The 10434-nt window shown below is 44.8% G+C and overlaps 1 protein-coding gene across 1 annotated transcript in view; it reads left to right on the forward strand.

Annotated features, from left to right (window-relative positions):
* The first annotated feature begins 5082 nt into the window (after window positions 1–5082).
* Window positions 5083–10434, forward strand: part of LOC103075296 (uncharacterized) — a 155156-nt gene continuing 149804 nt past the window's right edge. The window contains exon 1 of the mRNA XM_007460934.1: window positions 5083–5333. Within this exon, the coding sequence (XP_007460996.1) occupies window positions 5083–5333 (251 nt within the window). The remainder of the gene's footprint in view (window positions 5334–10434) is intronic.

Raw genomic sequence — 10434 nt, forward strand, 5'->3', positions numbered from 1 at the left:
AATTTATTTAATCCTTCCAGGAAAGGCCTTTTCAAAATCAAATTAACTTTTAATTTTTCACTGTAAAAAGACTAGAAAATACAGGTAAACAAAAATGTAGAAACCCCAAATCACCCACAATCCTACTACCTAGAGAAAACCAGTTTCAAACTGTGGAGCATCTCTTTAGAATCTTTGCTATGTAATATTTGCTTTTAAAAGGAGAACTCTGTAGACTCAGTGAAACCAATTGGTGGGATTGTGAGGGAGCTATTTTTGAGCAAGAAGAATCCTGACCTTTCTCGTTCCCACCTAAGACAAGACCAGGGTTGGGCCTCCTGGCTTTACCCCTGCATAGGTTCTGACCTGGGTAGTGGGTGGAAGGAATGCTCTTCTCTCTGACCCCAACAGTCCATTGAAAAATGTTTTTAACTTTCAGTCATGTTGGGGCTTCCCTGGTGGCGCAGTGGTTGAGAGTCCGCCTGCCAGTGCAGGGGATGCGGGTTCGTGCCCCGGTCCGGGAGGATCCCACATGCCGCGGAGCGGCTGGGCCCGTGAGCCATGGCCGCTGAGCCTGCGCGTCCAGAGCCCGTGCTCCGCAACGGGAGAGGCCGCAGCAGTGACAGGCCCGCGTACCGCAAAAAAAAATAAAAAATAAAAAAAAACAAAAAAAACCTTTCAGTCATGTAGCTGTTAGCTGTCAGTGAATGAAGATCCCTGATGCCACTTAGACTTTAAAGATGGCCTTGGGGTGAGGGTTGAGGGTGGCTAGGTTCTCTCACACCCTGAACCTAAGAAACTTTTTTTGACATGATGCTACGAGAGGCATACATTAAAAAAAAAAAAAATTGATCACACTAGACTCATTGGATGAGGAAGAGGATACTGCTTGTTGCAGCACCATCTTTGGTAATCAGTCCCACATTTTTGCATTGATTTTGAACAGGCAGTCTTTTTCTAATATAGCTAACTGTTTAAAAGTTGAATGGTAACTTCTTTGTTTTCGTAACAACGCAAATTGTCAAAAGTTCGTTGTAAACCTGTGATTTGCATCTTCGAATGTTTTCTTCCTTATCAACGGTGGCATTCTAACTGGCCGCCAGATTCTGAGGCTAGCACAAGATTATTTTAGCTCCGATAATAAAAACTAAATATTATGGAGCACTTACTATATGCCCCGCTTTCACATGGATTACTTCACTCAGGCCTCACAACCACCTTACGAGGTATGATTTATCACTATCCCAGTATTATGGATGAGAAAACTGAGGTTCCACAACGTGGTCTGGCTGTGGAGTCTGGAGTGCTAGCATTCTCGAAAATGGTACTCATCTGAAACTTGTAACTAAACACAACAGTACGATTGAAGAAGACAGAATTTGCTAATCTGGACTCTGCCTGTGCCAGTGCCCCGCTCTGTGTGGATGTCACCCTCTGGGCTACCTCAGGTACGGCCTCCCTCTGTCCTCCTGCCCTTATTATGTGGGAAAGAGGTTTAGAATGAAGTGAGGTCAGCCTCTGCTGCAGGGGACATCACTACAACAATAGCCTTTGTCCAATTAAGCACCTGTCCTGTGAACTCACTTGAGGAGCGAAATCCGGAAAGCCAGGGTGGTTTTAGCTCCTTTTTCTTGACCTTCCTCCCCTCCATCCCAAGGTCACGAAAGGATGAAGAGCTGGGAAGGAGCAGGCACAGCAATGGAAGGCTTATGCGAGTGGGGTGGTGGGAGGCTTATGCGAGTGGGGTGGGGAGCCCTTGGGAAGGCACTGCGGGAGGGCTGGGAGGATTGTGAGTGGTCCAGGGCAAGAGGCAGGGACATATTTACTGCCAGCCAACTGTGAGCCAGGCTCCGTGCTGGGCTCTTTATGGAGAGTCTCTCAAAACAAGTGCTGTTGTCATAAATAGGTAGTAAAATCATGTTTTATTCTGACCACCTCTGTGAAGTCGGTGTTATTAGCTGCCTTAAATCCTTTTGGAACAAGTCTGGGTGTGAACAGCTAAGGCTGTCATCCCTGTTTGATGGACGAGTTTGCAGGCTCAGACAGATGAGATAACTTGTTTAGTGTAACACAATCCCCAAATGACAGAGGCAGGGCTGCAGTTCTGCCTTGATTCCAGAAGCGGTGAGAGTATATATTTAGTTTATTTTCTGGAGCTTAGGATTCTGGGTCCTGTGCTACCTTGTGGGGCCTTGGCATGGGGTCAGAGTGAGCAGCCTTCTGGCCTGGTAGGAAGGGGGCCGGGATTCCAGCCAGGGTCCTTGGCCCCAGGGGCATGTGGAGGCTGCGATTGCTGACCTCATGTCCCATCTTCTGCCAAAAAATAACTGGAGTGAATTAAGAGTTTTAAGCAGTGTTTCTGAAGCTTTTATCAAGCCTTTAGTGCAGGGACTTGGGTTTAGGGTCAGACCTAGGTTGGAACTCAGGTCTTGGGCTGCTTATATAAATTCTGTCAGCCTTCATTTGTGAGGAGGGGATGATACTGCCCATTTGGTAGGTTTGCTGGGAAGATAATGCTTGGTACATGGTAAATTCTCAAGAAATGTTAGCTATTACTCTTATCACCACCCATGAAGGACCTTCATGTCACCCTTCTACCATCCACCCCCACTGAGACCCATTAGATTTAACCATTTTATGGAAGGTTATTCATTGATGCTGCCCTTGTGTGGAGTTTGCTGGTGGATGGGGGCCTTCCCTATCTAACTGGGAGACTCATTTGCTGCACTGGGTCTCCCAAGGCTGTGAGTAGCTTCCCCATTGACACCCATCTGGGGCCAGAGCTGCTCTATCAATTCTTTATTAAGACCAGTTATTTTTTATTTATGATGCTTGCGGGTTCATTAAAAATGGCACTCCCTGTAGGGGATACCGCAAGGCTTTTAGCCAGTTTTTATCAGGTTGTTAGAGTAGATATGAATATTTTAATAGAGAGAAAGAGCAGAGCCTTCAACAAACTTAATTTGTTCTGGAATCTAAGTGACAGGCTTAACAGGGGTGCCAAGAAATTCAGTATAATCAGCCCAGCTAGTGGAATAAGGAACACAACTGAATGGACAGGGAGCTTTTCCAGAGGGGCCACAGGGAGATTTTCCACCCCTGAGAAGCTGTAAATCGCTGTATCCCTGGATCCTTTGAGTCCAGGTAAGATCAAGAGTAGCCACAGGCAGCTTCTAGGCTGAGTTAAGTTCCCAGGAAGCCAGGGGGAGTGTTTTTGCAGATGCTCTTTAACATTTATAGAATTCTTTCCCCAAGATGCAGATCTTATTAAATTATGTACAAAATAATGGATAAGCCAGGTCACTGCTGCTCATCAAAAGCCTATATGGGGCCTCAGGGTTGATCACAATCCTAGATAACAGTGGCTGGTTTCTTGATGTAGTTTAAAAAATATCCACTTGGGGGAGCTTTATGATTGACTTTTAAAATCTATATCAGCTTTTATCTGCGACGTGAGATCCATATGACTACCCGCCCCCTACACACACCCACTACAGTGACAAGCTACTGAAGCAAGCAATGGTTGCAGAAATACAATGATAAATCAATGGGAATGGTTTTACTTCATGGGCAATTCCCCTCTGCATTTTGAAGTTATTCTTGATTTTTAAAAAGCTTCCCCTTCAAACTCAAATAGTTTAAAGATAAAATAAAGGATAGCGGTACTTTCTGCTGTTTCTTGGATGAGTGTTTTGCATATGTATGCAGACATCAATGCATACTTAAACACATGCTTGTCGCAGTTAATTTTAAATAGCCAAAGCACCAGAAAAATTTCCTTTGAAGTTTCATGAACATGGTCACTTACAAGGAAGATAAAATCATAAAACCAAATGTTTGAGCAGGGAATGCTGTTTTCCAGTGTGTTCACCATCACTCTGTCTCTCTTTCAGAGAGGTGGGGCATGGAGAGGTCTAATGAAGGACAATCCCTTGCTTCCCCGGGCAGAAGTCCAGGTTCCAGATGGTCTTTGGGGTCTACCCAGATTTGGACAGTGTTGAAATAATGGAAAGCTAGATAGGGTTCCTAATTAGGACATTTGCTAGAGAATGTTGTCACAATATGGATGTACCATTAACCCACTTTACTGTGGAATAAAATGAAACCAATTATAAACCCACATATACAAGTGTGACTCTGCGTGTCCACCTGTCCCCACCGAGAGAGCTGGATTGTTTCTTAGAGGGGGGCGGAATGGCTTGGTTATTGTCTGAATCTCGGTCTTATTCTGTTCTGTTCTCCTTCGTCCTCTTCTTTTGAGTTGTCAGGGCATTATGAACTCTCTTCTCATTTACTTAGTGTCCAGTTCTTGTATTAATAAGGCTTTGCTATTTTGACAAAGCCTTTCTTATTTTTCCTGCTCTCTTTCCAAAAGAGGAAAGGAAGAGTTCCAGAGGGTCACTTTTCAGCCTTTTGTCCCTTTGGTGAGGGGTGTCCCTGTCTCTGAGCAGCTCTGCCTCTCTCTGCATTTGCTTCCCTCAGTGCCATTCCCTCCCCTGCCAGCGGGGCTCCTCTCACCTTGCCCCACCTCTCTCTTACCTGACAGCCTGGCCTGTCAACACACGAGCATCACACTCCATTGTCATTGTCCTAGGAGGACAAGTCTTAGGTATCTGCTCCAGTGAGGGCCAGTCTCCCCTCCCCCAGTCACTTGTTCACCATCTTCACTGGCCACATCGATATGACTTGCACTGCTCAGTGCAGGAGAAATCTCACCTTCCTCAGGAACCCTGTTGCTCCTGCCAGGAAGACTTTTCTTCAGGAGAAAAAAAAATGCTCCTCACTCCTATTTTCATAGTATTTTCTGGCCTTTTTGCTCTAATGGAGTGGTTTTTAACCATGGACTTTTTTTTCTTAGGAAACAAATTATAGGCAGAAGCCCCGCCCAGTCCATGCCTGACTTCCAAGGGCCCTGTAGCAGGTGGTTTCTTACGATGCCTCCCACAGTCCCTGCAGACCCCTCTGCAAGAGGACTTTCCTGCTTCTCCAGAGCATCAAGGGGTGGAATCTGCTTCTCATCCCCTTGTGTCTGGTGGCCTTTTGACTTGCTTTGACCAGTAGAATGTGTGGAAGTGACACTGCAAGCCCAGCGCCAGCTTCTAGATGCCTTGCAGCGCCCACTCCTCCTCTTGGGTCCTTGCCCTGAGACTGCCAAGACCACCGGAGCAGAGGATGGGAGAAGACACGGAGGAGGTGTGGAGACGTGAGGCCCCCCAGCTAGCCCCCGGCCCTGAGTGCCGGGAGGCATCTTGGACCTTCCAGCTCAGGTGCCCGCCAGCTGATTGCAGTAGGATGTGCAAGCCCTCCAGTAAAGCAGAAGAATCACCCAGCAAAGTGCACAGTCAGGAGAGCTGGTCGGTTCCTGTTATTTTCAGCTACTAAATTCTGGAGTGGTTTGTTATGTAGACACAGAATGGAAAGAGGTGCCCTTCAGGGAGACCTTATGTTAAGTCTGGTGTGTGTGTGTGTGTGTGTGTGTGTGTGTGTGTGTGTGCGTGCGCGTGCGCGCACGCGCAAGCCAGCTTATTTTAACTTGTGAAACTGGTTTCTGCGTGATGCCAGTGTAAACAGGGAAGAGGTGGCTTCCAGCCGCCCCGTGTTGCTGCTCCCTCCTGCCCACTCCCCGCCCCCTTCTCTCTGTGCACCTTACACGTCATGGCTGAGCTTGCTGTGTATGTTTATGCACCGTGAACATTTTATAGATGCTTTGTGGAAAGTGTTACATAGAATCGGATTTATGTTTGTTCAGTCTTACATCGTTCACATCAGCCAAGAGATGCCTGCATCTAAGGGCACAGAAAGCCCCATTTGCTCTGATGATGGCAGGGGGAGGATCTGGGCCCTCAGTAGCCCACCCTAACCCTACTCTCTTGAACTTGAGGTGCTCCAGTGAACCCCAGAACTGTGGATTGGAAGGCCGCTGCTTTAACACACTCCAGTGCCTGCTGGAAAACTTACAGTCACCAAGATCCTGAACTCGCTAGGTATGCCCTTAGGTACATGTGTTACTTTCCTACTGAAAGTGGATGACTTTTTTAAATCCTAAGGAGACACAGTTCCTAGGGCTGCTGTTGCACGGTAACCTATTCTTGAACCCTAGACTTAGTGCCCATTCTCCTAGTACCACCTGGATAATATAATGGTTACCATGTTCTCACTCCTTACCGTGTGCTGCATTCTGTGCTAAGCACTTCACATACATTGTCTCATTAGTCTTCCTAAAGGCCCTGTGAGGCAGGTATGATTGGACTTATTTTTACAGATAAAGAAATGAGGGCTCAGAGAGGTAACGGCATTTTATCCATCAGGGCTGGGGCGTCGGACAACTCCAGGGGGCGCCATTCACCTTGTCGTCTGTGCAGATGGTGCCCTTTGGTGTTGTGCAGTTCACATGATGACCCTGTCCAAGGCAGCAGTCTAAGGGTTGGCAGAGCTGGGATTTCAGTTCCAAAGCCTGAGCACTTCATTTTATACAACTTTATTAAAACTTTTCACTTCACTAAGCTACTTTATTTCTTCTGTCTCTGTATATTTATATATTTGAATGTCAGTCTATCCAGCCACCTATTCATCTGTCTATCCATCCATCCATCTATCCATGCCTCCGTCTGCCCATCCCCTCATGCAGTCATCCATTTAGTGGAATCAGTGAAGGTATGGAGTATCTATTAAAGGTCTGAATATTCAGTTTCTTGAAATATACCTAGAAACACTAATTTTATAGTACCTTTTCTTATTTATAAGTTCACGTGGCATAAAATTTTTAATTATTGAATACCTAAAGCAATTAGAAAAGCAAATAATTGTCTAGAAACCCATGTACCCACAATTCAGATTTCATACTGTGCTATATTTACTTCAAATTTCCTTTGCCTCTCTTTTTTAAAGAAAGAAAATAGAACAATGAAAGTCAAAACCTACCCCCTCTCTTTCACCTCTTTCTCTAGCCTAAAGATGGCATGTCATATCCATGTCACATTCCCATGCATGGTGTTTTTACATTTACTACATCTGTATGTATTCTTAAATAATCTTTAGTGTTGTTTTGAGTTTTACAGTTTGCATTTACTATCAATATGCTTTTGTACCTTGCTTTTTGTCCTTCAACACTATATTTTTGAGATTTATTCATTTTGACATATACGCATCTAACTGATGGGCAGTTAAGTTGCTTTTACTTCTTTTGCTATTACAACCGATGCTGTAGTGAACATCTTGGAACGTGTCTCCTTGTTCACACGTGCACGAGCTTCTGGAGGGTGGACACCCAGGAGTGGAATTACACATCTTCAATTTTCCTTTTTAAAATACTCTCCAAAGTGGTTGTGCCTGTTTACCCACACCAGCCCCATACAAGAGTTTCTGTTTTCCCATATCCTCAGCAACACGTGGCATTATCTAGCGGCTATCAAATGGTACCTCTAGTTCCCTGAGAATCATTGCATAGTTATATAGGTCATTCAGGTTTCTTCTGCTGTGAAATGCTTATTTATAATTAATACCCTTTGCCTATTTTTCTACTAGATAGTCTCTGATTTTCTTATTGACTCATAGGAGGGTTTTTGTTTCTTCTTTTCTGAAAATCTTTGCTGGAAACATCCTTTGTTAGTTAATTGCATTGCAAGTACCTTCTCCTAGTACTTGCTTTTCTTTTAATTTGGTTCTGCTTGTTTCTATAGGTCTTTGCCACTTTTATCCTTGAACATTTTAAAAGAGATAAGTCATTTAATTATAGTACCCTTTCACAATATAATGGAGGTGTACACAGGTAGGTTTTCCCTACCTTTCTACAGGAGAAATTGTTAGAAAACCATTTATTGGGCTCTTTCTATTATAAGATCAATGTGTTATCCTAAGCACTTTACATGTATTGAGCAATCCTTTTAATAACACAAGGAGATGGGCACAGTTGTTATCCCCATTTTAAAGATGAGCAAACTGAGGCCCAGAGAGATTAAATTATTGCCCCAAATTATGCAGTGATTAAGAGATAGACCTGGGATTAGAATCCAGGGAGTTAGTTCCAGGGCTTGTGTTCTATCACTAAAAGGAACTGCTTCTCAATGCCAAATTCCTGCTCTCCAGAGCCCACTGGAAGAGAGACACACATAAACAGGCTCCATTTTGCGGTGAGACAAACTTGGGGCAGCACATGTTACTATAGGAGAGGAGAGGACTTCCTGGAATGGCCTTTGAGCTGAGTGAATGAGAATGAGATATTTGTGCTGGCAGTTGATGAAAGCAATGGTGTGTGTGTGTGTGTGTGTGTGTGTGTGTGTGTGTGTGTGTGTGTACACTCCCTATGGAGGGTGGGGAAGGACATTCCAGGCAGGGGGAACAGGATGTGTAGAGCCCTGGAGAGAGCAGAGCATATTCTGGGCATTGTGAGCAACCCAGTGTATTTGGAAGGTGGAATTTAGGGATGTGTGATTAGAAAACAGGCCAGGCACAGTGCCTGGTACTTGGCTGCCATTATTATTTAATATATGAATGAATCAAAGGTTTTATTGTTACAAGTGCAATCATGAGGCAATCTCTTAATAACTGGAATGCCCAAGGCATTGTCCTTAATAATTAGGAGGACTATTCTCCAAACCTCTTTGGTTTCAAACTTTGTTCCTGTATATATGAGGAAATGTGTGAGTCTTAACTTCCCTATATCAATAAACACAGTTTAGCGAGCTCAGTGCAGTCTTTTGCAGCTGAGGCTCCTTCAGGTCTGCTAGGTAAGCATTCAAATGTCATAGGTCATTACCGATTACTGGTCATTACCTATTACTGGGTCATTACCTATAGGTCATTATTGGAGCTGTTGATGTGGCTGGTTGAGAAATTTGAGTTAAATAAATGTATTCCCTTGAAGACACATGTGGTGTAATGTGGGTTATTTATGCTTGGGATTGGTTTGTTTTCAGCTATGAATTAATTTTTTTTCATTGATTCAACTCATTAGTTAGCACCAGGAACAGACAGGACTTTTGGCTCCTGTGCCGACTCAGCAGTCACTAGAGTGTGGTTTTGTTAGGCAGAGGTAGAGGAGAGGAGAAACACAAGTCTGGCAAATCAGGTAGTTAGCAATGCCTTAATTCTTACCGCGGTGGGTTTTTGGCCTTGCCTGGTTGGGATATTGTAGTCATGAGGCTAGGAACAAGGTCACCACGTGGATCTGCTTTAATCTGTGTCCCTAACTCCACAAATGTTGTCTTCCCCAGGGAGCACGTGGATGATTCATAGCTAGATCCTCAAAGCAATCCAAAGCACGTACTCAAACATACGGTAATGGCAGTGGGTCGGTAGCTTCCTCTTTGCCTATAAAATATTTATTGGGGCACTTATTGGCATAGCCAGGGGTCTGGTGCGGGGAGTTTCCTGGGCCTCAGGGAATCAATGTGCCTGGTGTCTCTTTCCACTGGACGACCTCCAGTCCTTGTGGCCACTGCAGGGGGTGGTTAAGGGGAGAAGGGACGGACTAGGGGTTCCCTTCTGACTTCAGGGAGAGTTTCCTTTATTCCAAGCTAGGGGTCACTTTAGTCTTGGGGATGAGGTTGAGGGTATTCAGGGAGGCAACAACAAATCCCATCTTGCTGCTCCGTCAGTGGGAGGTTGCTGGTGGTGAGGGAGATGTGTTTTTGTCATCTTGAATTCAGATTCATATTTTTCCACAGGATCCATGTTATAGATGATACTTAAATTTTTCAGGGTAGCCCAAAATAGAAAAAAATTCTGTTTGCCTAAAATGTAACTGAAGAAGAAATGTGTTTTGGTTATGTTATGGTTCTATAAAAGGCAATATTTTTCAAACGTTTTGCCCCCTGCAATGGAACCTTTCCTTCAGACGAATGTACAAGGAAGTGCAGTATATATAACAGATAAATGCAGAACTACTGTGGTTGAAGCAGGATTCAGCCTCACTGTCGCTAAGTCTTGGTCCCTGAAATTCACTTTCCTTTTGGGTTGACATAACTAGTTAATCACTGTGCCATCACCCATTCTCTCTTGAGGGGGTGCTGTCCACCTTTACTGCTGTATTGCAAAGGGAAGGGGTGGATACACAACTCTGGTCACGTTCCAGATGGGATAACAAGTTATTCCCAGAAGGGAATAAACGTAGCAACAGGGGGAAAAAAAAAAGGAAAACTAGTGGTTCTGAAAACTCTTCTGTGCATCAGTGTGGGCTGGTTGCATAAGAATCACCTGGGAAATATAAAACAGATGAATTAAAACAAAAGCAAACAAAACAATCTGGGAGCATTCCTCAGAATTCCAATTCAGTTGTCCTTGAGCAGGTCCTGGAATCTGTATATTAAAAAGCTGGTCGGGGCTTCCCTGGTGGCGCAGTGGTTGAGAATCCGCCTGCCGATGCAGGGGACACGGGGTCGTGCCCCGGTCCGGGGAGATCCCACATGCCGCGGAGCAGTTGGGCCCGTGAGCCATGGCCGCTGAGCCTGCGCATCC

This window comes from Lipotes vexillifer, unplaced genomic scaffold (genome assembly GCF_000442215.2).
Source record: "Lipotes vexillifer unplaced genomic scaffold, Lipotes_vexillifer_v1.1 scaffold627, whole genome shotgun sequence".
NCBI lineage: Eukaryota > Metazoa > Chordata > Mammalia > Artiodactyla > Lipotidae > Lipotes > Lipotes vexillifer.